The sequence below is a fragment of the Miniopterus schreibersii genome (assembly GCF_964146895.1).
Source record: "Miniopterus schreibersii genome assembly, chromosome: 17".
NCBI classification, from domain to species: domain Eukaryota; kingdom Metazoa; phylum Chordata; class Mammalia; order Chiroptera; family Miniopteridae; genus Miniopterus; species Miniopterus schreibersii.
Window position 1 is genome coordinate 7600446 of NC_138117.1, and position 27492 is coordinate 7627937.

Genomic DNA, 27492 nt, shown 5'->3' on the forward strand with positions numbered 1-27492 from the left:
ACCTGGCGGCGCAGTCTCGCGGGATCGCCCAGCTCTCGCTCCCCCGCGGCTCGGGGGCGGCCGAGTCCCGGACCCTCCCCCGTGGCGGCTCAGCTCGCGGGTGCCGGCGGGCTGCGCGGGGCCGGGGCCGGGGCCGGGGCCGGGGCGGGGGGGCTGCCTTCGACCGCCGCCGAGGTGAGGCTCCTCGGGCCCGGTGGGCGGGCGGCCGCGGCCGGGAGGGTCCCGGGTGAGCGGGGCGGCCTCGAGCGGGGCGGGGCGCGCTCGGAGCCGCAGGTGCGGGGAAGGCGGCGGCGAGACGGGCCGCTCCGGTGGAAGTTTCCTCGAGGCCGCATCCCCGCGGGCCCGGGACGCTGCTGCCCCGCTCCAGGCCTGGGGCAGGTGCCGGGTGTGGGGTGTAGGGTGTGGGGTGCGGGGCTGGGAGCCTGGGCACCGGCGCGTGTTGGGGTGGGGGGGCGCCCAGAGCCTCGCGCCCTCAGAGCCCCCGCCCGCTCCTCCCGCTCCTCCCGCTCCTCCCGCCCGCTCGGGAAAACCGGCTTCACTCCTCCGCAGGTGGGAGCCCTGCGAGTCGCCCTTTTAAAAAGCGAAGTTAGAGCCCCGGAGGGCTGCCGCAGAAACGGCTCTGCAGTCTCCCAGGAGCTGAGCGCTCGAGGTCCCCAGGGTTTCCCCGGACCAGCTTTCCTGTGGGGAGCACGGTCCCGGCAGCGTCCCGTGGACTTTCTCATCCTGTTCACGCCCGTCAGCTTTTCCCCGGCGCCCGCCCCTCGCCCCCCCAGCGCCCCCTTTCCCCCCCTCGCTCACCCAGCGCCCCCTTTCCCCCCCTCGCTCACCCAGCGCCCCCTTGCCCCCGGGCTCCTGCGGCACAGACCCCCGCCGTTGGTGCCGGGGAGAGGAGATGCCCTCGGCGGCCGGGTCGGGGCCGGGGGGGGGGGGGGGGGGGGGCGGCGGCCCGACGGCCGGGATTTTCCGCCGTCCTCCGGGGCTGGCTGCCCGCGGGGGAAAATCTTAGCTCCGCGCTCGCGCGGCCGCGGCCGCGGTTATGTTTATGTTCCTGATGCGCCCTCTTGGTTGTTTTTACAGGGACTGACCCGGGGCCCATTTTCAGGAAAAGAGCTGCTTTCAAAATGGTAAAATTAACGAAACGAGAAGTCTGAACGTTTTCTCTTTGGACGGAAAGTGGAGAATGAAAAGAGCGATTGAGCCAAACCATGTGGTAGAAGCAGGCATGTGAGGAAGATGGGGATGCTGGCGCTTCTGTGGACGTGTGTTTTTCTGCCCCTCGCGAGAGGGCACAGCCTTTTCACGTGTGAACCGGTCACCGTTCCCAGGTGCATGAACATGGCCTACAACATGACCTATTTCCCCAACCTCATGGGCCACTACGATCAGAGCACGGCGGCTGTGAAGATGGAGGCAAGTAGCTTTCTGCCTTTATAGAAACGTTTGTGCGCTGTTCTGGAATGAACTATACGTGTGACTTTTTTTTTTTTTTTTTTTTTTTAAGACAGTAAGGGATTCTTTCAGTTGCATACAAGTCACATTTGGAATACATCCTTTTGAGAATTAAATTCCCCTACAAATTTATGTTTTGTGTGTGTTTGGGGCCCTGTTTTGTGGATTTGCTTAATTTGGGGTTCGTTTTATAGAAAGTGTGGTTCAGAATGATTTAGAAATATCTTACACCTGGCAAATACTTCGCTTTTCTGAATCAATTTATGGTAGTTCCTCTAATGTGAATTCTGAAATCTTCAATGAATTCTAAATTCATTGAACGCACAAACCTATATTGTCTGGACTCCATATATTTTCATAAGTAGTTGTAATGTTCACTCGGCACAGTTTTCTGGAGCAGATCAGTTATTGGAAGATTTGGGGGCTTGTAGGTAGTGTTTTGCTAAAAAGTGACCTTTTTTAAGGCACTTAAATATTCTTTGTAAGATGCTTTTTTAAAGAAAACTCATGTCGGGGAGGAGCAGAGTGATCCTAAAGATTGCCTGAGGTGCCTCAGTTGCCTGCCGTTGGTTTAAAGAGATGCAGATTGCTAGGGAGGTGTGGGAAGAGAGTTACCTATAGAGATAGTGACCAGCCCTGCTCTACAGGTCTGTTGGGTTGATACGTCTCAGGAAGGAAAGAAGACAAATGTCCGTGCAGTGTTTCTCCAGGAAAACTGTCCAGGGATGGTAAAGGCTTCTTTTCCCCTACAATTGTTGCTAAGAGACAAAACCCCTATAATTTTAATATAGACACTACTTTAAAAACTGACTAAACTTGATTTTGCAGCTTCAAAAGTCTTCCATTGTTGTTGAGTTGAATAGTTGTTGGACTACCTCATGGTAGACTCATGTCTAAAATAGGAAGGCTTTTAAATACTAAGTCAATGTACTTGAAATGGGCAGTACAAGTTACATTATTGTAATCTTTCAGTGGTCTTTCAAACCAGTGCAGGATATGATTTTTAACACTGAGCAAATAATGCAGTGAGACTTTCATTGATTAATAAGAACTATTTTGAGACCCACTACTTCAGAGCAGGGAATGTAAACTTTTTCCATAAAGACTCAAATTATAAATATTTTGGCCTTGCAAACCGTGTAGTCTCTGTCACAGCTATTCAGCTCTGTAATCGCAGTAGAAAGCAGCCTTAGACAATATGTAAACAAATGAGTGTAGATGTGTTCCAATAAAACTTTATTTACAAAAACAGGCAGTGGTTTAAAGTACTTGAAAATGTTCTTAAGGATTATACATATATAGCATGTGTAAATAAACATTATTGTGCATTCTTACTAACATGTTACCTGAGTTATGTGTTATTTACACAGAAATTTTTTAAGTCAAATTTATCACTAACCAAAAGGATCTGAACTGGGCTATCATGGGTTTTTTAGTTTTATTTCAGAGATTGCTTGAAATCAGGGACTTCGGGTTTTTTTCCTTATTTTATTAACTGAAGCTAAATTCATTTGTATTACAAGGAGTTAATTTACAATTCTGAATAATAACTTGGCTTCTTAGAAAGGATGTTGTACAGTCTAATTCTCCCAGGTGGAAAAACAAATGGCTGCTGGTTTCCCATTGTTTCCCTCTTTGTTTCATATCTGGAGCATTGTTTCTCAAATTGTTAGGCTGAAGTCCCTTGAGAGACTGATCTAGGGAAAATGGAAACGGGAACATTTATTTTTCCTTTTGAATTGCCTTCGTTGAGGTCTAGGCAAAGGCAGAGTTATGTATTATGTTTGGAACAGCATGTGGTCATTCTGCTTTTGAAAAGTCTAAAGGGAAGTGAGCTAAAGAAAAAAAAAGCCCTTTTCTTTCCACCTGTTAATGTGCACTACTAAAAGGTCTCTATTCAATTAAAAATAAAGGAATGGAGAAAACCTGTATAAACAAACTGAAGAAAAAACCTGTTTCTAGTGGGCAGTGGCTTTGAAACATTTTCATTTTCTGCTTGTAGAAAAGTCTGGTGAACCCAGTCTTTTCCTCCTTTTCTACTCTAGATCCCCATACATGGGCAAGAAAAGGTTTAGTGTGACCAACCTCTTTATTTTTCAGGGAAGGCTTTCTGAAAATAGCTGTAAGTATTCTGAAAGTGAGCTATTGAGTCATTTACAATGAAATAGGTATTGAGAAGTGTTCCAAGTCAGTTGTGTGTGTAGTGGCTACTGTTGTGTTTTAAATGTAGCAACCACAAGCGTGCTTTCCTCTGTGATGCTGGCGTCGCAGTAGTAGGGAAAGTATATTCACTACTTCTGAATCCACAGAATCAGGACTGGTCTGTATTTCTTCTGGGAGGACAGTATTTCTTCTGGGAGGCTCTGCTGATAGGCACCAGGTTCCTGCAGAGCCATCCCCTGATATTCTGGGTGTAGGATATTATTAGTTACACCCTCAGGAGATTCTGGCCACAAAGGGACGTGGTTCTTTGAGACTATGGGGCGACTGTTATGTTGTGACTCCGTATTTTCTTGAGGATGTGGCATGTAGATAAAGAAGCCGTATTACTTTAGTTTGTACATTTTTCATGTATTCATTAATGTTTACTGAGTGTCTACCTGAATGTGGAGCTTCCCCTGAATTACAGTTTTGCAAGTTACAAGCTTTAAATGAAAAAAAATGACACTTGAGTGGACAGATTTTTCTGTAGTGCCAATCAGTTACTGTGCATATTTGTTTAATTTCCAAAGAAAAGCTCTTTTGGATAAATAATTAAAAATTAGTAGTACTCTCTGCTAAGAAATATTTTAAAAAGAGGAACTTTTCCATTATGGAAATAATGCAGATTTCTGCTTTTTATTCTTCTCTTGTATTCCAGGTTCCGCTTTGCATTTGTTATAGAAGCTGACTTGCCTGTGGTTGGTCACATTCATGGAAATAAGTGGCAGTGTTTTTGCCACTTTATTATACAGTAGCTCATTAATATTCTCAAAGGATTTCCGCAGGCCCCTTGTAACCACTTGGACGGTATTTGTTCTGTGAGGCGTATACCTTTAGGGACCCCTTTAGATCATTAATGACTCTGTTGTCTAGCTAAGGTCCATCAGTTTTTCCCCCCCAAGCACTTTCTATTTTCATTACCATCACTAGGAGCTATCTTTCTTTTTGGTGCCATTTTAAAGAAATACAGCTTTTAATACTTCCTGAGAGTTCTTGTGTATGCCGCCATGAGTAGAAAGCATAAATCCTGAAGTGAGACTTGGCTGCTTGCAGTCACTTGGCCTTGTTCACTGGTAAGGTGGCTTGCTTCCATGGACCAGTGGGTTCTCATTCATGCTTCAGAAAAGTGGCACGTTTACATATCTCATGCCTTTAGCACCAAAGGAAGCAAGGCACAGCCGAGACACTGATGCAGGACCACTCTGCTTAGGTTTAGCTTTATATTTTTTTAAAACATCAAAATATCTTTCCTCTTTTGATCCCTCTCTATTAGAATTCTAACCCAGACTTTCTCTTCAGGATCTTACATTGCCTCAAACCCCAGGCCCCTGTTGTGTTTCCTTCTGTCATCATGTCATTACAGCATAGGGGAACTAGTGGGTGTGTTTTCAGGAAAAGGTGGGAGTATGGCGGAAGTAGGCATTCTGAGAGTGTGAGTGATGTGCTCACACTTCTTTCCCATGTCTTCTGCTCGGGCCACTTGAAGATAGAATGCTGTTTGAGTACACCTGATGTCATGAGTAGGTGAGTTAGATAACACCCCGCTAAGGAGAGGTAGTTGGGTTGTCTATTCTAGGTGTCTCATAGTTGGGTCCAGGCTGTACTAGGAAGTATTAGCAAAACCAAGGTAGAAAGCCCCTTTTATTTATGCAGGGTTAATCTCCTCATTGGCACATGTTTATGGCCTCATCAGCTTTATGTCCTAAATGCAGTGGAACCTCAGTTCTCGAACTTAATTCATTCCGGAAGCCTGTTCAAGAAGCGATTTGTTCAAAAACTGAATCTTTTTTCCCGTTTGAAATGATATAAATTGAATTAATCTGTCCAGGCCCCTGATAATTCCGTGTTTTAACCTTTCTCAGTTGCCTGTGATCCTTGCTTTGTGAGCACTGTCACACCCTTGGCAACATCAGCACTCTTGATTGCCTCTTTGTGTTTTAAAATTATGCTGATCATAGATTTCCCCACGCCATACTCAGTAGTGAGATCTGACACATGAACACCTCTATCACACTTTACAATTATTTCTTTTTTAAGCTCTATTGTTCTCACAACTTTCCTTTTCACTTTGCTGCTATCACTAACCTTCTTAGGACCCATGGTGACTTACTGTACGTATTTTAATAATAAGCAGCAACAAAAGCAAAAAAACATGAAAATATTCACAGCACAATTTCCTGAGATGTTAACAACGCAAGGTTTAGCAGAAAACTGACTCATACTCCAGCATTCTCGCCTTTGTCGCCTGAGAGACACGGGGCTGATCATACAGGTATCAGCATGAAAGGGTTGTCAGGACAGCCCAGACATTTTTTCCTGTGAACAGCTTGGTTGAGAACTGAATTGTTCAAGATGGGAGATGTTCAAGAACCAAGATTTGACTGTATAATGGGCCAGTATAATGTCCCTTCAAACAGTGATACGGTTAGAGCCTCTGGCAGTGAAATTGAGGCACAGAGCTGAAGAGCTGATATTCCTCTAAGGCAGTGCTTCTCAAACTTTGATGTGCATCAGAATCATGGGAAAGGTTTGTTAAAATAGGTCACTGACCCCACCCCCAGAATTATACAATCAGCTGTTTTTCTACCATATACCATGGGCTGTCAGATTTCCAGTTAGTCTAGAAAACCAGTTCCAGAATTCCTCTTACCAAGATCCCTAATAACCCATTCTTTAGATAATCGCTGTACCAGTTGGTTGTCTTGCTTGCAAACAATAAAAACCGACTCTAACTTAAGCAGAAAATGGACAGATATTGGATAGCTTGCCAAATCAATGGGAAGGCCGAAGAACCAGGTTCAGATTATAGGGAGGAGCCAAGGGAATCAGGACCCAACTAAGATCATGTCACAGGATCAGTCTGTCCCCAATGTCAATGCCATTGTCCCTAGACACTTATTTTGACACTGGGCATTATTAAGCCCACTGCAGTTGCCTCAAATAATCTGACTGTATCTGTTCTTTTGTACAATCCTCTCCCAAAATATCACAATACCTGGAGCATCTACATGGCCAAGCTGTTTCTGTTGTCAGATTGCATTTCTATAGCATCCTTCCCTGAGCTTCTGTAGCATCCCACCTACTTTGGAATTCCAAAAATAGGACTGCTGGGCAGACAGAAATGATAGGTGTTGACTCTAGAGCTCAGTACAAGACAGAGTTACCCACCAAAGAGAAGACTTCATTGTAGTACCTACAGTTTTGAAATTTATATCCAGCCTTGCTACTCAGTGCTTTGCTATCCCCTTCATAAACTTTTTGAGCCATAAAGTGTCCTTAGAGATCATCTGGTTCATCACTCTCATTTCACTAATGGATGTTCTGGACTCAAAGACAGAAAATTATCTGCCAAAAGTGGCACCGGAAGTTAGTGCAGAGCTATAACCAGAATTATAATGCTGGCATTATTTCCAGTCAAGGATTATACAAAATGCTCCACTTTTTTGGTTCTCATTGTCTATTTATCATAGTTTGGCTCTGTCTACTTTTCAGAATGGAGGTATCAGTGGCCGTTTTAATTGCCCTCTTCTTTGTCCCTGCTGGTACTAATAGGTAACTACCATAGATTTCTTCCAGGGACTTGCCATTTCCTGTGTTTTAATTCGCTGAGCATTAAACCTATAATCAACAGGACTCTTTTAGTTATTGTTGAATGGTAGAATCTCAAAAGCATTGATGTTTTAAGTTGTTGTAAAAAGAATTGGTATATGAAAAAGCACAGGGCCTCGCTTATGGTAAGTGTTGAATACATCAGAGCTCTGATTTATTATGCTACAGTATTGTTAAAAGTAGCATTAGATCAGGGCACTTAAATTCTCAGACAAGATTTGGGGATGTCAGTGAGAAATTGGATTACCTTTTTCTCATTGTAATTTGAGGGTTTTCTGTGTACCTAGGATGCACACTCAGCTGTCAGACTCTAGAGTTCCTTCCTGCTTAAAACTCTCCAATATTTCATGCCTTTATTTTAAAATCCAAGAAACTTAGCATGTCCTTCGTGCCCTCCATTACCAGGTCCAGCATACTTCTCCAGCCCCTCTCTCTAGTCTGACCTTGATTACGCCTCTGACCTTCCATTCCAGGCACTGAACTTCTTGCCCTGAATGCACCATGCTCTTGGTCTTTTTCATGCTGTTTCCTCTGTCCCCCAAATTGCTTACTCTCCAGAATACTCAGTACAGTGCTCGGGTATTTCAGCATATACTTATAAATTGGACGTTTGTATAATTTATTTTTACCTAGCAATCAACTCATGCTTTTGATTTGCTTTAAGCATGTCTTCTAAAAAATGTATTGAGTAAAATAATATTGCATTGTGTCTGCAGGATCCAACATCTAACAGACTAAACAAAATGATCTCAAAATTTGATTGTATTGAGAGTGATGTTTAAAGATTCTTTTGGAGTATAAGTGAAAATGTATATACTTTAAGCCGTAAATGAATTAATTTCTCCATTTGTTATTAAAAAGTTTTCTAACCTTATCTTGCTGTTTTTCTTAATAGCTCTTTCATCCTCTTGCAAATCTGGAATGTTCACCAAATGTTGAAACTTTCCTTTGCAAAGCTTTTGTACCAACCTGCACAGAGCAAATTCATGTGGTTCCACCTTGTCGTAGAATTTGTGAGAAAGTATATTCTGATTGCAAAAAATTAATTGACACTTTTGGGATCCAATGGCCTGAGGAACTTAAATGTGACAGGTAAATTGTTTTCAACGGAAAACCACTAATGATAATGGCATTTTTATATTGGTGTTAGCGTTCCAGAATGTTAGAGGACAGGTTTTCATTGTTTGATTCAACAAATGTGTATTACACCTTAATATATGCCAGGCGTGGGGTGATGAGTGTAGTGGGCACAGTGGTGAGCAAAACCAGACTTGGTTCTGATTCTCAGGCAATTTACAGTGGGGGGAAGGAATGGAGAGGAATCAAGTATAATTATGCAAAGAAATGCAAATTTACAGCTGTGCTTAGGTATAAGAAAGCAGAGTTGCATAGTTCCATGAGAACATGCATGGTGCCTTTGACCTTACCTGGGGGAAATGAACCTTATCATCAATTCACTGACCTTGTTGCACGTTGGTGTTGATTAATTATTTTTGTTTCCTTTTCTCTGGACAATGGTAGCTTGTAATTTGAAATATACTGATACAATGAGAACTCATAACCAATCTGGGAAGGAAGCTGGCTACCTTTTTGTTTGTCTGTAGACTGAAGGAACTTTATGGAACTCATACATTTCTGGTAGATTAATAATTATTTTCAAGAACAATTGAGTAATACAGTTGCCCTTGAACAATCCAGGGGTGAGGGATACTGACCTCCATGCAGTTGAAAATCTGTGCAAAACTTTTGACTCCCCAAAAACTTAACTACTAATAGCCTACTGTTGACCGGGAGCCTTACTAATAACATAAACAGTCATTTAACAGCTGTTCTATATGTTGTATGTGTTATATACTGTATTCTTATAATAAAGCAAGCTAGAGAAAAGATGTTATTAAAATCGTAAGGAAGAGAAAACACACTTAAAGGACTTATTGAAAAAACACCCCTGCGTATAAGTGGACCCATGCAGTTCAAACCCGTATTGTTCAAGGGTCAACTGTATACAGTCAAGTTGAAGATGCTCATACCCTACAACCTAGGAAACCTTTCACAGAGACTTTTACACCAAGGAATCATACATATTGATTGTAGCATCATTCCTAGTTTTTTAAATGAAAAAAAAAATTCTGTTGTAAAAATTAGTAAATGGTGATATATTTACACGCTAGAATGCTACTATACAGTTGACGAAATGAGTGCAGTTGGTCCATGTCTTTCAGTGTAGATAAACCTAAAAATTACAGTGTTAAGTAAAAAAAGGAAGTTATAGTATGATATATACAGCATGATGTCATCTATATAAAGTTCAAAACCTGTGAAACAACTGTGCAACATTATAGTTAGAAAATAGCGTAGTAAGAATACTAAAAGATACATGAGAAGAACTGAACTTGTGATAATGAATATTTCTGAGGAGAGAAAGGAAAATAGAAAAGGGTTCCGACTTTATCTATAATGTTATGTTGCTTTATTTTAAAAGATAAAGCAAAACTGACATAATACTAAGTTTTGGAAAAGTTGGTAGATTCTGAGTGTTTGTTTTATGGGCATACACTTTATTATTTTCTGTTCTTACCTAAGCATATTTAAAATGCTTTCTCGTTAAAACCTCCACTCATTTTTTTTAAATCCTCACTTGAGAATATTTTTCCCATTGCTTTTCAGAGAGGGAGGGAGGGAGGGAAACATTGATGTGAGAGAGTACCAAGCAAGATAATTTTTTCTTAAATATTTAGTCTTGAGAGCAGACATTATTCTTAAATGGATTGATTTCCAAGTAAGGGAATTTTTATGTTCGTTTGCCTTGTATTTAGTATATGTTAGTGTGTTAAGGCCTCATGAACAACCACAAACTTTCAGTTAATATCAAAACTTTCTACCCCACTCTAACCTGTAATCTCTATAGGTTTGTGTGCTTCCCATCAGTTATGAATGCATAAGGAAATATTTTGTAGTTGGAAAGCATAGCATTAAAATATTGACTCAAAAAATGTTGACTTTATATATTTAATTTTTATAATCTTTACAGATTACAGTATTGTGATGAGACTTTTCCTGTAACTCTTGATCCACAAACAGAGTTTCTTGGTCCTCAGAAGAAAACAGAACAAGTCCAAAGAGACATTGGAATTTGGTGTCCAAGGCATCTTAAGACTTCTGGGGGACAAGGGTATAAGTTCCTGGGAATTGACCAGTGTGCACCTCCATGCCCCAACATGTACTTTAAAAGCGATGAGCTAGAGTTTGCAAAAAGTTTTATAGGAATAGTTTCAATATTTTGTCTCTGTGCAACTCTGTTCACATTTCTTACTTTTTTAATCGATGTTAAAAGATTCAGATACCCAGAGAGACCAATTATATATTACTCTGTCTGTTACAGCATTGTATCTCTGATGTATTTTATTGGATTCTTGCTAGGCAATAGCACAGCCTGCAATAAAGCAGATGAGAAGCTAGGCGTTGGTGATACAGTTGTTCTAGGCTCCCAAAATAAGGCCTGCACCGTTTTGTTTATGTTTTTGTATTTTTTCACAATGGCCGGCACTGTGTGGTGGGTGATTCTTACCATTACTTGGTTCTTAGCTGCAGGAAGAAAGTGGAGCTGTGAAGCCATTGAACAGAAAGCGGTGTGGTTTCATGCTGTTGCGTGGGGAATACCAGGTTTTCTGACTGTTATGCTTCTTGCCATGAACAAAGTTGAGGGAGACAACATTAGTGGGGTTTGCTTTGTCGGCCTTTATGACCTGGATGCTTCTCGCTACTTTGTACTCTTGCCACTGTGCCTTTGTGTGTTTGTCGGGCTATCTCTTCTTTTAGCTGGCATCATTTCCTTAAATCACGTTCGACAAGTGATACAGCACGATGGCCGTAACCAAGAGAAACTAAAGAAATTTATGATTCGAATTGGAGTCTTCAGTGGCCTGTATCTTGTGCCATTAGTGACACTTCTTGGGTGTTACGTCTATGAGCAAGTGAACAGGATTACCTGGGAGATAACTTGGGTCTCTGACCATTGTCGTCAGTACCATATCCCCTGTCCTTATCAGGTAAAAGCTATCATTTGTATTGTTTCATGATTTAATTTTAACATAGAAAATGTTTCCTGAAATATCCGTGAATTAATTATGAACATAAATTAAGACTTCAGATGAGAAATCCAGTAGACATAGGATTAATTCCCTGTGCATCAGTTGAAACTGGGATAAGTGTCTTAAGGTTTTTAGTTTGTTGCAATAGTAAAAGTGCCTCCTTTAACTATTCTTTTAAAAATTACATGGGGTTGCAGAGGCAGATTAATAATAATGAAGAAAAGACTTAGAAGAACAGGTCTTGTCATAGGGAGAAAGAAGTTAACTTTTGAATTGAGAGTTGTTTTAAATTCTTCAGTTAATAGGGGAAAACTTTATTTGGGTATATTTAATTTGATCATATTATCTTATAATTTTTTGCAGACTATTTGCTTATAAAAACGGAACTTGATTTTTGCCTAAACCCTCCTGTCATTTCTTAACCGAAAAAAGTACAATAGAAACAAAATGCATTTCATATGTTCCTGATGTTTATGATTAGCATAAAGGAGGTATTTTTGAGATCAAAGAAGTAAATTTCTGAAGATAGAAAAACTTTTAAGCATTTTAGTTGAGGTTTTTTTTAATGGAAAATTTTTTGTTTTTAATAGATTTTATACATTTTTCTTGGATATTTTTATATGGTATTATGTAAGTTATATTGATTATGAGTACTATCATCATAGTGTATCAAATCAGGCACTATATGGGCTGAATTATTTTACATAATTTATATTCTAGGAAGTTACTACATTTTGACAGAGTGGAACTTATTTAAATACTGATGGGTGGGAATAAAAGTTTTACTTGCCTTACATACTGTCCAAAGTCTGTTATCAATAGGTTCTTTTTACTATGTATTTAATAGGGGAGCTATGTCTTAAAGCTATCCTGATATAGTGAACGTTTCCTATATGCCTCAGTATTTACAGCAAACTAAAGGAAAATACAACTATTAAATACTGCCAAAAATTGTAAGATCTATGATTTTTAAAAATTATGTTTCATGTAAAGAAAGAAACTGTAGAGTATTAGAAGATAAAATGAGAAAATTCTAAACTTAAAGTGGAGGACTTTATAAGTATGATATAAAATTCAGGAAATAGAAAAGATTGCTAAATTTGACTATTAAAAATTTTTTTTGCATGGTAAAAAACTCCGCCATAATCAAAGTCAGAAAACCAACTGGGAAAATTGATTCACACATCACACCATAGTTGAAAGGCTAATTTCCTTAATTTATAAAAACTTCCTGTAGATTTATAAGAAAAATGTAACAATCTGGTATAAAAATGAAAGTTAGAGGGTTCACAGAAAAGGAACCCTCTAATAGGTACAAAATGTTATAAGAGAAATGCAAATTAAAATTATAATAAGCCCTGGCTGGTGTCGCTCAGCAGTTAGAGTGTCGACCTGAGCCCTGAAGGGTCGCAGGTTTGATTCCCGGTCAAGGCCATGCACCTGGGTTGCAGGTTCGATCCCCTTCCTTGTCGGGGTGCATGTTGGAGGCAACCAATTGATGTTTCTCTCCCTCCCTCCCTCCCTCCCTCTCTCTCTGAAAATCAATGGGAAAAAATATCCTCCAGTGAGGATTAACAACAGCAACAAAAAATTATAATAAAATCATATGCCTACTTATGACATGGCAAACATCTGAAGGTCTTATAGCCACTGTGTTGGTGAAACTAGCACAATACACATTCTCAGACTTTTTTATTTAATTAGTTCAACCTTCTGTGGAAAGCATTTGACAGTATCTATCATTTAAAATGCACATACTCTCTCATCCTGCCCTTATGGGAATTTATTGAAGAATCTGCTCGCAAATGTGAGTGATTGCATACATACAGAGATAGTCACTGAAACAGTATTTGCAATGGCAGTAGGTTGAAAATAACCTAAATATCCATTAATAAGGGTACTTGAATAAATTATGGTTCACACAATGGAACAGCCTTTAAAATAAAGAGCTCTATTTCTACCAATAAAGAATGGTCTCCAAGAAATATTAGTAAGTGAAAAAAGCAAGATATACTATGAAATGCATAGTTTTTTGACACCTGTATAACATATAAAAATATTTGAAAGTTTATACTTAAAAAAGTATGAATTTTTATGAAATTTTCACTTGAATGATATTTATTTTGCTCTAACAAATCAGGTTTTTATAACATAAACACCAACAATGTGTAAAGATTCTAAAATAGTATATTGTTATAAGGAGTTAAATGTGTGTGTGTTTGTGGTAGATTAAAATGAAGGAAAAAGATAAATATTTAGAGGCAAATATTTGGGGGGAAAAAGTTCAGGAAATCAAGCCAAGATTAGGAAGGACATCCTTCCTAAATATATTTAAGTATTTTCCCCTTTCTAGCTATATATTTTGACACATATATAAGGTTATTTGTTCAGAAGTTAAGAATGTATTACACTTAAAGCACTATTCATTATATAATATGTCGTATCAAATATTTTATAAAAAACACTGAAGATTTATATTTTTTGTTAGTTTTACTTCGACTATATAGACTTCTCTCCACTTAGACTGTATCACTGACATTTTTATTGTTTGACATTTTTTTTACAGGCAAAAGCAGAAACTCGACCAGAATTGGCCTTATTTATGATAAAATATCTGATGACGTTAATTGTTGGCATCTCTGCTGTCTTCTGGGTTGGAAGCAAAAAGACATGCACAGAATGGGCTGTGTTTTTTAAACGTAATCGCAAGAGAGAGTAAGAACCTATCAAATTATCTGACACTGTCTTAAAAAGAAATAGTTCAAATACCAAAGAACTATTGGAGTCATTGTTCTGGAGCTTTATTATACCAGGTGTTTCGAGTTTGGAAACCTCATGGAGAGAGATGCTTTGCTCTGGCACTCATTATAATCGTCTTTGACATACACTAGTCTCTTGAAATGTGAATGAAAGATTTATAAATACGTATTTTCTTTCCCTGGCCTATAATATATCCAGTATTCTTACTGCTTTCATTGGATTCATTATTTTGGGTGTAGCACTTTTAAGAACTTTTTCCTTTTTTGTCAATGTTAAAAGATTAAATGGGATCAAGTATATGTAAGGAAATCTATAAAGTATGCTTTAGATGTGATGTGTTACGATCACTGTTTACCTTTAAGTTTTATTACACACAGTGTTGACTTAAAATTTCCCTTACTTATCTTGCCTAATATGGTAAAAATTCAAACTTAAGAAATATTCTAGAACAATATAGTAGATTTACATTTATGAGTGAATAGTTCACTTTAGTTATTTACATACATTGTGTACTCTGTACTATCAAGTGTACAAGAGAGTTTTTTAAACCGATCCCTGTTGGTTTGATTAATGAACTTTTTTGTGCTAAAAATTTCAGAACTGTAGACTTTTTCACAAATAAGTTTTTGCAATCTGAAGAATTGTATTTAACTGGACTTTAAATTTTTGCACTCTTCTTATATGTCTGTTCCATATTTATATACCCACACTGACTTCAGTATAACTTGCTAACTTTAATGTTAAAAAGAAAACAATTGAATTTAAGCAAAGACCACTAATCATGTTCTGTGTCCTCTCTCCTCTGGTTTACTTTGATATTTGATATACTTACATATGATTTGATTTTGCCCATTTAATTTTTTATCAGTCTACTATTTATGCTGATAAAAGCAACTAACAGTGTATACAGAAAAGATTTCACTTCTTAGCAGTCTACTTGTATCTCATAGTATTTATGATCCCAGATTTTGTAAATAATATAAATCTTGTATAATTTTTAACTTTATTGAATAAGGACTTTTAGCACAGCTATGTGATACGCTTTTTGGCTTCTGCTATAACACTTAACATTGATACATAAATCCTGTCCTTGGATTTTCTTACAGTCCCATCAGTGAAAGTCGACGAGTACTACAGGAGTCATGTGAGTTTTTCTTAAAGCACAATTCTAAAGTTAAACACAAAAAGAAGCACTACAAGCCGAGTTCACATAAGCTAAAGGTCATTTCCAAATCCATGGGAACCAGCACAGGAACCTCGGCAAACCACAGCACTTCTGCAGTGGCCATCACGAACCACGATTACTTAGGACAAGAAACTTTGACAGAAATCCCAACCTCTCCAGAAACGACCGTGAGGGAAGTGAGAGGAGACGGAGTGAGCACCCCCAAATCAAGAGAACAGGACTGCGGGGAGCCTGCCTCCCCAGCAGTATCCAGCTCCAAACTGTGCGGGGAGCAGGCCCACAGGCAAGGCCGGGTGGGCGGCGCCACCGATAGGAGCAGCGTATCTGAAAGTGCGCGGAGTGAGGGGAGGTGAGCGCTCGTTTGGTCTTAAATCATGACTGTTCTGCAGACTGCAGTGTACATTGTTCATTGAAGCGTAGCATGTTTGGAAAGAAAGCATTCTATGAGGCGACGGGTTTATGCACCTGATCCAAGGAAGTTTGGCGTTAAGAAGTTGAAGTTCAGCCTAAAAATACGCTCTTGCAGTGTAATTCTTAGCTTGGCGAAGAGCCTTCATATGTAGTTCAAGCAGCACAGTGATGTTCGTTTCTGTGGTCATTGTTAAGAGCTGCATGTATATTTAGGTAAATGTTTAAGATTTATCAGAAATGTAGGCTAAGTTTTATTAAGGCTGATGGTTCTATATTTTAGTTGTAATTCCAGTTTGGTCCTGGGAGGAGGCGAGGGTAACTTCCAGCTTCTTCGCCGCCATCTTCAGGCTAAGTTTTAATTATACTGCATTACGATAGTGTCTAAAAGGTACCTGTCAGTTCAGACAAAGATGATTATAAGATGTTTTTATTTTCGAGCATGAAAGGATATTGATGTTATCTCGAATGAGTTTTTCCATGTAGCCATAGGTGATCAGGCACAGGTACACATGAAATTAGTCAGAGTGCTGACAACTACCTGAAGGTCTCAGGGTTGTCCCACCTCCCGTTCCAGACTAGGCCAAATGCACCTCTGTGCTCCTGCAGCAGTTGGATTGTAGTTAGATACTTGCCTTATCCTCTGCTACATTTGAAAACTCCTTAAAGGCAGAGCTGAGGTCCTGTCTTTGTATTCCCAACCTCCACGCTTCCATGTGTCTGATCCATGGTGGGAAATCAGTAAAATTTGCTAACTTGAGGGCAGGAATCCCGTCTAATTGTATTCCCTGCGAGACACCACGCTCAGCCTGTGCATGGGTGGTGCTTGACAGTTTCCAAAGTTAGAAAACTTATTTGAAAATAAAGTATTTGTATTTTGAGGCGTTAGAGTAGACATAAGGAGTTTTAGTTAATTATCCTATGACAAAAGTGGACACTGGTTGGAAGTAAAACTCATGAAAGTGCATAGCAGTTATGAGGACATCTGGCATCACATTTGTGCTTGTATGTATGTCAACTTTTGTTCTTCACCTAGGGTGACTCCAAAAAGTGATGCTACTGAAACTGGCCTGGTGCAGAGCAAGAACTTGGAGGTTCCCAGCCCTTTAGAGCCAAGCAGCCCGAAAGACTCCACATCACCGCTCGTTCACTTGGCTGCGGGAGTTAGGAAAGAGCAGGGCTCTGGCAGCCACTCAGATACTTGAAAACCAGGTTATCCCTTAAAGAAGCGGATTTGTGTTACACTGGAGACCAGTACACTGTCTTATAAGAACCACTGTTAGAGTCTTCTTTTCTACTTAAATTTCCATGGCCTGCTGTTACACTGGAAACAAGATGCTGAGAATAATACGATTCATTTCACACAGAGGTTAATGACAGTATACCTGAAAAACAGAAACGTGCAGGTTAATATTTTTTAAATTGTGTGGGAGAAGGGAATTAGAGGAATCTTCCTTTTTTTATTTATGAAGATTCTACTCTTATTAAAATATTTTAAGGTATACAATACTATTTCACTTTTATGATATAAAATCAAGATTTTTCTTTGCTGAAGTATTTAAAACTTATCCTTTTATCTTTTTTTATACGTTTGAAAATAAGTTTATATGTACTTGAACTTTTTTTAGAAATCCTGGAAAATCTACTCAAATATTTTATTATATTAGTCTGATATTTTCACACTACTTTGGTAGCTTTTACACTGAATTTCTAAGAAAATTGAAAAATTGTGTTCTTTTGTAGTATAAAAAACAGTTGGCACACCAGAAGGCATTATAATGGGAATTCAACTAAAAAATCTACTTCAGTGTGTGAATTTTATAAGTCTCATTATTTTAGGAATTTCACAGCTCTATTACACAACTGAAATAAGGTGCTTTTGGAAAGAGTTAATGTTGGTTGTGTTATATTGCTTGCTGATCCTTCTGTATTTTAAAAATGTTCTAAAGAATTAGTAGGTGAAATGTTACTCTTTTATAAATTAGGCCAAGTGCAGTTGATTTTTTTTTTTTAATGTTTCATGACCACCCAAGATTGTATTATGACCATTTACAGTTGCTTATACTTTTGTTTTAACTTTTGTCTTTTAACAGAATACTACAGATGCTTTGTGTTTGTGCAGTTATCTTTCTCAGATATTACGTAGAATTCATTTCTGCAGCTAATTAGGACTTCGCTGAGCATTAAAAAGTGTGTTAGCAATATTAGTGCCAATCAAGTGGAAAAGCTATAGTCCTGATAAATAAAATGTCTTTCATATAACATACTTTAAAATACTAAAGAATTTTCTTAATATTGTTTCTAATTAAGTATTATTCCTTGAACAAGTTTTCTGATGCTTTTGGTTTTTTTTCTATTCAGCCTTCTGTTAAAGCACACAAAAATATCATGTACTGTATGGAAAATGTAAATATTAGCTTTTCCACATTTGGTAACTTTGTATACAAAAACTTTGTTTTATGTGATCTTTTCAGTAATAAAATTTTCTTCATATAAGAGTGTTCCGTGTTATATATTATGGTCCTGGCCCAGGAAGTGGTATAATTTTTCAGATCAGTGGCTCAATGACTAATAAGCCAGAAGCTTTTCATTTTATTTTTAAATAATTATTTTTCAGTTACAGTTCACATACAATATTATTAGTTTCAGGTGTACAACCTAGTGATCAGACATTTATATATCTTATGATGTGATTTCCCAGATAAATCTAGTACCCATCCGACACCATACATAGTTATTACATTACTGTTCACCGTATTCTCTCTGCTGTATGTTTTAAATGATTTCTCAACCATGGGCATACTATTTGTAATCAGTAAGCTTGAATTTTAAAAGTATTTATTTTTAACAGCAAACTTCAAAAATACCATTCAACTCAAAAGAAAATACCAGTTTTCCTTTTGCATGGGACCGGAGTCTTTGATGCAAAACAAATCTGCTATTTCAGAGGCAGTGACATTAACGTTTATACAAATTTTATAGCATTCTTTAACCAAGAAATTTGAACCTAAATTACACCCCATATTTACATCTATAATAACAAGGCTGGCGTCAGCATTGCGCAGCTACACAGCAGTAAAGATGTGACCAAGCAGCGTTGCAGTTTGGAAGGTGGCTGCACACCCTCACTAGTTTTATGAGACGCCGCCTTCCAGAAGGACCTGTTGGGTCCCTTCCAGAAGGACCTGTTGGGTCCCTTCCAGAAGGGCCTGCTGGGTCCCTTACTGCTCTGCTGCTCATGGTCCTGAGGAAATCTTCCCCCGACTTTTCCTCAAGAAGCCGGACCAGAAACACCCTGTAGCTGCCCCCGTCATCAGAATCGCAGCTCTAGTGCCTCCTTCCCTCCCCGTCTCAGAAACGTGCCCCTGGCGGGCGTTTCCAGTTTGAGCCCTGCCAAGGCGCGGGCACCGCAGCTCCCAGGAAACAAGGACAGTTCTTCATGCCCACGGAAGCCCTGCGCCCCTGCTCTGCGTGGAGAGCACCGTCGTTCGTGCCTCGCTGCCCGGAGTGCAGATGGGAGGCTTCAAGTTACAGATGCCGAAGGTTTTCGCAGGAGCTGCTGGGGCCCGTCATGTGCAAAAGAACGCAGTTCCCTTAACGCACGGTGGCAAGTGCGACGGAAGGAGAAATGGTCAGCGGGCTGGCCCAAGGCTCCCAGAGGCACTGGGCCCCCCGGGAAGCCCAGTGCAAAGGGGCCGGCGAGTGGCGTGGCCGCCACCCGAGAGCAGAAACACATGGAAGTGGCAAGAAAGTATGAGAGGCAAGTGCGAAGTACCGGTTAGAAAGGAAAAGAAATGAGAGACGGCCCGCGAGAATGAGCGAAGTTCAGCAGACTGATCTGCTTGTAATTTCCATCTTTAGAAGGAAAAAGGGGAAAATCAGGAAAATTTTCTAATAGGTTTTCGAATCTTCCACACAAGAGGAGGGGAGGAGAGAGGGCGCGCCTACTTGAGTTTCAGTAGAAGCATCTTAGAGAAAGTTTTCCAGATAAATTGCTGTCCAAAGGCACACGCCGTCACTCATCTGATACATTAAACACGCTGTGTTTCCTACTTTCTTGGTTTCGCTTCCGCTGCCGAGACTCTACTAAACCCTGTGTTTATTACTTGGGTATACGATTACATTTAGAATATTCTGAGGAGAGAGGCACAAAATCAATATAGATTTTAAAAAAAGATTTTCCTACCCTGGCCGGGTAGCCCAGTGGGTTAGCACATTGCCCTGATACACCGAGGTTTCAGGTTCAATAGATGTTTCTCTCCCCCCCTTCCTCTCTCTCTTTCAAATCAAAGAAAAAGAAAAGATTTTCCTAAACTCAAAATAAAATATCTTAATCTTAGTATTTCTCCCTCTTATTTTCCCGAGTGCTAACTAAATGAAAACTGTCTAGTTTGTGGGTTTATTTCCTGCAGGGCCTAGGCTGGCATCTAATTCATTTCACTATCGAGAAAGATAGAAATCAATACGTAGTCTCCAGGCTTTACCTGGAAGAATTCCCCAGCAAAGTATGAGCCCCCGGTGGGGGTAGTCCCCGGGAACGGCCAGTCGGGGCCCCCTGGACCCTGTCCCTAAGAAAGCCCTCGGAGCCTGCAAACAGAGTGGGGCCCTGCAAAGCCTGGCCCGCCCTGGAAGTGCCACCGCCACCTCTGGCGGGGTTCCCGGGGGAGAGCATGGCCCCTGTCCCCAGGGCTCACCTCGTCCCAGACTGTGGGCGGATAAAAAGCAGTGAAACAAAACAGGCCTGTGTTTCCTCCACTGATAGGCATCACTGCCTCTTGGTCGGAGTCCCCAGGCTCGGGCAGGGCTTTCCAGGCCAGCCCCAAAGGCACGGAGAGGCCCGGACGCTTGCTTTATGGAGTGGAGGAGCGGGAAATGCGGTAGAACAGCTCATCTCTGTGGTGGGAATCAGCGGGGTAGCAATGACCAAGGCAGACTTTTGTCTGATATGTGAGGCTTAAATTTTTTATAAGGAAGATCTATTACTATATCACATGGTGTGATTAAGAACTCATTTTTTAAAAAGGAAAATCGACTAAGCACATGTCTAGCTAGTGGTGACTCAGTGGGTCCAGCCACATCTGCCTGAGAGGGTCTGGGATCGATGGTCATTGCTTCACTAATATGAGCCACACACCCGCAGGGAGGGGCGGCCCACACCACTGAGGTCCCCAGAGGCCGCCGGTTCATCCAGTTCCAGCTCCCTGTGTTTCCGAAGCCTGTGCTTTCTGTCCCCCAAACCACTTTCTCTTTAGTTGGCAGTCACCACATGTGTTTTGAGAACCTCTGGGCCTATGTCTTTCTCTTCAGTTCACCTGTTGATTTGACCCCAGCACTGAGAGTTTGCCCCTGGGGGACTTGTTCTATCTAAGGTCCAGACTTGGGAAGATTCGGAGGAAAAGAGCACAAGCAGGCCCATCTGGCTCACACTCTCCAGGACCAGGTTTAACATTAACAAAAGCAGGAGGCTTATTTTCACCCACCTGACTCTTGTGTCAATGTCTCAATTGCTTTCAGACATAGGTTTCTTATATTAGGGACCCCCAAACACAAAAAATTGGCATACAGTCTCAAAAATCGGGGGAGGTGAAGTGAAACGAGGAATTACTCAGGCAAGCCATAGAGATTTTGGGTAAATTTATTGAGAAATCAAATGGAGAACAACAGGTTGTGCTTTGTTTTTAACCCTGTGTTACTAATCACAGTTGATTGGGGGGAAAAAGTAAAAAGTAAAGATTGAAAAAACTCACAACAAGTGGTGCTGGAACAACTGGACATTCACATGCAAAAAAATAAATCTAGACACAGACATCACACCCTTCACAAAAATTAACTCAAAATCGATCAATGAATGTAAAGTCCAAAACTGTAATATATATTTCTTATAAGGCACAACATCACATATGTATATAGTAATCCTATTTAATTTATATTCAAATACTGCTGTGTGTGTATTTTTAATGACTAACAACATATGTACAAAACTATGCGCAATAACCATTTTAGAGGTGTGAGAATGCAGTCAGGTTTAATAACAGGGAAATCTTTCACTTTCTGCTTTATGAATTTCTATATTGTTTAATTTCAAAATGAACATATGCTATTTCCCACCTACCTCCAAACTTGTGTGTGTGTGGGGAGGGCTGCTCAAAGTGGTAAGAAAGAACAACTTGTTCTGCAAACTTCTATTACTTGCTTAATTTGACATTCCAAGTAAATGCAGGCACATTGCAGTTTAAGGTATACATCAATATGAAGATAAGCAGCCTTATGAATCTGGGTATCTTCAATATTATTCTAGAATTTTCAAAAGTATTGCCCACCAGGTAAATATTTCCTTCCCTGCCAGATTTGTAAAAGATACACTAAACTTGTTCCTACATGCATAAAAATGTCCTACATGAAATGTAAAATTTCATTCATTCCATATAGAACATAATGTATAAAGTACATGGTTGACTTTACCTCCTACTGTAACTTGGTTTGGAACTTAACTTTGATGAATGATCTGGGTCTCTGGATAGAGATCTTTGTAATATTTGATGTTTTAGTCCTATACTGAATCCTAAGTTAAATATTTCAAGATGGCTTTGGTCAGCCAGGCCTGACGGCTGGTATGCAGACATGAGCAAATCACTAAGGAAAACAATTAAAACCCTTACTTTGGATATGCAGCTTGGAAACCAGCATATCTGTTGAACGTATTAAAAATGACTCATAACCACATGAGTTAAATATACTGAGGAATTCAATGTTTAGCTCACAGTTCTGGACGTGCTGAGGTCTAGGATTACTATAATTCCAACAGAAAATTGGAATTGAATTAGATCTACTGGACTTGACTCCTAACTTCATGGCCAAGAGTTTGCTAGTAATGCACCCTGTGGGGCTCAACAGGAGGGGAACCTCCCTGTCTCCTCGGCCTTCTGTTTTCCAGGACTCTGTCTGGTAGACGGGGAAAATATCTTTGCAGCCGCCCCTGGTGTAACTTGGATTCTTGCTTCTGATGCAAAGTCCAAGAAATAAAGAACAAAAGCAGTCTGGTCATAAATTATGGAGGGTGGGCACTGCTCTTCCTCAGCTTCCTAGGGAATCCCCAGGAGCCCCCAGGAAAATCCGGGGGGTGCTCACTGGCACACTGTCATCGCCTCTCAGCACATTCCTGGCTTTGGGGGTCATCCCAAAGCCCCAGCCCCCAGGGTCAAACCCTGCTCTCTAGAAAGGAGCCGATACACGTCCTCACCCTGAACTGTAAATGCTGATGGGGCGTGAACTTCTCAGATAAATGGATGAACAAACTATGGGATTTTGCTCCGTGATAACAAGACACGAACTACTGATACTCGCAATAATAAATGGATCTCAAATAATCATGCCCAGCGGAGGAAACCAGAAGGAAATGGGTTCACAGAGTGCATCTTCTAGGTGATGAGTGATGCTGGGGGGTCAAAAGGTGGCACAGGCACGTCTAGAATCTCCGTAGAATGGGTGGGTATGGCCTGGGTTCATCCGAAGTTCTGAGAAAAAGAAACAGTTATTTCTAACTTCCTGTTACACGTCTCTGTCCTCAGCCGAGGCTGTTGGTGCCGACTCAGCACCCATTCCCCCCACCTTTCTGCACTCCAGAACCCCAGTCTGCAAAAGCAGCAGTTCTATTCTGCTTGGAGTCTCCTGGGGATTTGCTTAAGTCTCTGCGGTCATCTTCCCCTGGTGAAGAATTATTTTAGGTTTGGGTATGTGACTCCCTTTTGGCCAGGGAGCTGCTGGAAAAGGTTATCTTCCTCTTAACAAGAAGATACCACAAGAGATGGTCCTGCTCTTTTCTAGACGTTGTCATATCCATCAGGGACACCTGGAGGGGCTGTCTCCCTAGGCGGGATGATGACATGGGGACAAAGCCAAAACCCTAAGAGTGGCAGAACATAAAGATAGAACAACTTTGGATCCTTGATGATGTGGTTCAGTCACTGCCTCCCTCTGAGCTTCCTGTTAAGAGAAAAAATATGTCTTCTTGGTAAGCCACATTGAGTTGACTTCTCTGTTCATCTCAACGGATATCACAATCAATTCCTTGGGGGTGATGATACACAGCCCCCAACACAGGGTGTTTGTCACATAAAAGACATTCAACAAATGTTTGTTGAAACATTATAAAAATGTGCATCTCAGACCCTCTGATGACCTCAAGTAGAGCTGCATCATTCCATCCAAGGAAGCCTGAACTTGAGCTTGTTTATTCTGCAGAGCGAAAGGACATGGTGGGATTTATGGGGAGTGAGTGCATCTGACGGCTGAGAGTCAGCAGGGACGCAGCAGTAACCATCTGGCTGGGGAAATGTGATCTGTGCCTACAGAGACTTCAACCTTCAGTATGAAATCCTTGGAAATTCTGCTCTCATGGAGGAATGGTGGCGCAGCAGGAAAATAAGCGATAAGCTGAAAGCTTTTCCCAGTCTGAGTGCTGGTGATGGCAAATGAAACAGATACTGAGCCTCCAGAACAAAGGGTTTAAAGCTTTTGGTTATGACCTGAGTTCCCATACTCTTTTATACTTAGAGAAATGCCACGGATTTTTAAAAAAATTTTTTTTTGCATAGTGCCACAGCCAAAATGATTTTTGCTATGAGGGAAATGGTAATTCTAGGAAGCCTTTGCTCAAACACTGACCCAGAGCCATGACCTTATGGGGGCCTCAGTCAACACTGTACTATTTCACCCAATTATACCCGATTCTTTGAAAAAAACAGACTTTATTTTTTAAAGCAGTTTTAAGTTCACAGCAAAAATGAATGGAAAGTACAGAGATTTCCCATACACTGCACCTCCTGGCCTACACAGGCATAGCCTACCCTTCATCAACCATCACTCACCAGACTGGTATATTTGTTAAAATTGATGAACCTACAGAGACACGTCATTATCACCCAAAGTCTATACACACTAGGGTTCACTTTTGGTGTTGTGCAGCCTACGAGTTGACAAATATATAATGGCATCTATCCAGCATTGTGGTAACATACAGAGTAGTTTCACAGTCCTAAAAATTCTGTGCTTTGTGCACTCATCCCCCTCCCCCCAGCCCTGGCAATCACTGACCTTTTTACTGTCTCCATAGTTTTGCCTTTTCCAGAATGACTTATAGTTGAAATCATACTGTAGTTTGTAGCCTTTTCAGATTGACTTCTTTCAGTTAATAATATGCATTTAATTTTCCTCCAAATCTTAGTGCTGAATAACATTCTATTGTCTACATACTACAGTTTACTTTTATCTACCTACTGAAGACATCTTGGTTGCTTCCAAGTTTGGGCAATTATAAATAAAGCTGCTATAAATAGGCGTGTGCAGGTGTTTGTGTGGACATAGATTTCAACTCATTTCAACTCATGCAAATACCAAGGAGCGTAATTGCTGGGTCATATGGTAAGAGTATGTTTAGTTTTGTAAGAAACCACCAAACTGTCTTCCAAGGTGGCTGTACCATTTGTATTCCACCATCAGCAAATGAGAGTTCCTGTTGCTCCACAACATCGTCAGCATTTGGTGGTGTCAGTGTTCTGCATTTTGGCCATTCTAATAGGTATGCCATGGCATCTCATAGCTGTTTTAATATGCAATTCCCTAATTATGTATGATGTGAAGCACCTTTACATATGCTTTTTTAAAAACCTTTGTTACCATATCTTTATTTATTTTAATTGAGTGTAATTGACATACAACATTATATTAGTTTCAGGTATACAACATAATGATTTGGTATTTGTATATATTTTGCAATGATCACCACAATGTCTAGTTAACATTCATCACCATACCTAGCTACAATTTTTTTTTCCTGTGATGAAAACTTAAAATTTACTCTCTTAGCAACTTTCAAATATATAATGAACTTTTATATGCTTATTTGCCATCTGAACATCTTTGGTGAGGTATCTGTTCAGCTCTTTGGCTCATTTTTTTAAATCGTGTTATTTGTTTTCCTATTGTTGAGCCAAACTTTTAACTTCGTTTTGGTGACAGATTTCTAAAGAGATCAATCCTCTTTCCAACCTGACTCTATCCATCTGTTCTAGATGCTCTGAAACTCATACGAAGGCAAGGCTAGAATTTCAGTTCAATGCAATACACATTATTTAACATATACCCAACACATTGTTTTAAGTATTGTGGAAGATACGTAGAAATGTCAGATACAATCCCTGCCATGTTGGCATTCTTTGGGGAAACCAAAAATATAGCAATGAAAAAAAATTGACAACACTAAAGGACATAAAAGGTTAATCGCCAAATGTGTGGTCTCCCTTCTAAGTACTTCCTATGAAACTATTTTTACTCTAATTAAAACTCAAATTTTCTATATGCATACATTTAAATGTTATTTTATGAGAGGTGATGAGTGACTTATTATGATCATCTAACAATATATACACATATTTAACCACTATGTTGCACACCTGAAAGTAATATAAATTATATGTCAATTATATCTCAATAAAAAAATTTAAGGCCCATGCCAAGGACTACAGTTACCTGATGAAGAAATGTCACAATGAAACCATGAGGGGACCAAGCTCCAGGGCATCTCTTATCACCCCTGGTATTTGAGTCACATAGAACTGATAGCAGCACCTAGGCACCAAATTTAAGATCCAAAAGAAAATTTGTGTATGGTTGAGGCCAGCAGATGTTTATATCTGTTTAAAGGATAGTGAGAATTTTCATCTCCCCTTATTCAATCTCAGGTGACTTTCTTCTGCATGACAATTCTTTGGTTTTCATTTAGCAAGTGGCTAATTCAATATTCGCCCTGCTCCCCCTTGCCCCCCACCCCCAGACCTCTCCACCCTGATCTTTTTCTCCGAAACTGCCACCAAGCAGATCTTTCCCCTCTGGCTTTGGTGCAAGCAGCTTGAGCTAATTCTTCTGGCTTTGGGTCATCTATAAATTGCAAAGCATGCATTCTATAGACGCCATACATAAATTAGGGGGTCAATGGTGTCCATAAAAATAGGAATCATTAATCTAGCCAAGAGTGAAAAGGTAAAGGTAGCGAGAGGGTGTTTCTGATAATACTGCCAAAGTATCTGATAATATTGCCAAAGGGATATTTTCAAGTCATGGTAAGGAACATGGGGAGGAAGTTTTCTTAGACTTAATTTTAATTTTATACACAGTGGTTGGCAAGTCTTCAAACCAGTAACTTCTATGCCATAATTATAACAAATTATTCCATGAGCTCTTGCTTTTTTTCTTTGGATAGTTACCCATTTCTTGTTTTGAATCCAAACCTTTTGACCTTTTTCTCCCTCCTGTCACCAGTCGAGTCCCATTTTGTCACTGTTTAGCATTCTCTATTGGACGGTTTGGGAAGAGGTGAAATTACATTCAGCTTGCTTTGTCATTTAATAAAAACTCTGGTAGGTGAGGGAGGAGATTAATATTATTGGCTTGTTGTAATTTCTATTGCCATGACCTGACTTTATATCAAAAATATTATCACATCTGTAATTGTCAGGAGGCGCTGTCGGGGGGGACATAACAAGAAACCATGGTTTAGGGGGATGGGAGAGCCAGATATATTTCATAAACCTAAATGTTTTAAGATGTAATTCCAAATATCCTGCTTATTTTGGCTTTCTTTTATCATAAAACAGGCATTCTTTGTGCCTTGAGAGAGACATGCAGGCTGCAAGGAGTCATCTGAACTGCCCAGAAATGTCTTTAATCTTGACGGTTTTCAAACACAGATCGCCATGGTGAACAATTTCCTGAGGACTTCTTACAATGCAG

At 40.2% G+C, this 27492-nt stretch overlaps 1 protein-coding gene across 4 annotated transcripts; it reads left to right on the plus strand.

The window, feature by feature from the left end:
* Positions 1–63: 63 nt before the first annotated feature.
* On the plus strand, positions 64–18200 carry FZD6 (frizzled class receptor 6). Of its 4 annotated transcripts, none has more exons than XM_081116253.1 (7): positions 64–174; positions 1078–1410; positions 8156–8352; positions 10292–11309; positions 13918–14066; positions 15218–15646; positions 16742–18200. In XM_081116253.1, the coding sequence occupies exons 2-7, from the start codon at positions 1234–1236 to the stop codon at positions 16908–16910; spliced, it is 2139 nt and encodes a 712-aa protein (XP_080972379.1). In that variant the 5' UTR covers positions 64–174; positions 1078–1233; the 3' UTR covers positions 16911–18200. The 4 variants fall into 4 exon arrangements, with proteins under 4 accessions (XP_080972379.1, XP_080972380.1, XP_080972381.1 ...); XM_081116254.1 differs by lacking the exon at positions 64–174 and adding an exon at positions 255–374; XM_081116255.1 differs by lacking the exons at positions 64–174; positions 8156–8352 and having other exon boundaries at positions 1321–1410; positions 16742–18199.
* The last annotated feature ends 9292 nt before the right edge of the window (positions 18201–27492 follow it).

Coding starts and splice junctions, on each gene's coding strand:
- FZD6 (XM_081116253.1), top strand. CDS start 1,234: ATGGGGATGCTGGCGCTTCTGTGGACGTGTGTTTTTCTGCCCCTCGCG. Junction 8,353..10,291: donor GAGGAACTTAAATGTGACAG/GTAAATTGTTTT, acceptor TAATCTTTACAG/ATTACAGTATTGTGATGAGA. Junction 14,067..15,217: donor AAACGTAATCGCAAGAGAGA/GTAAGAACCTAT, acceptor ATTTTCTTACAG/TCCCATCAGTGAAAGTCGAC.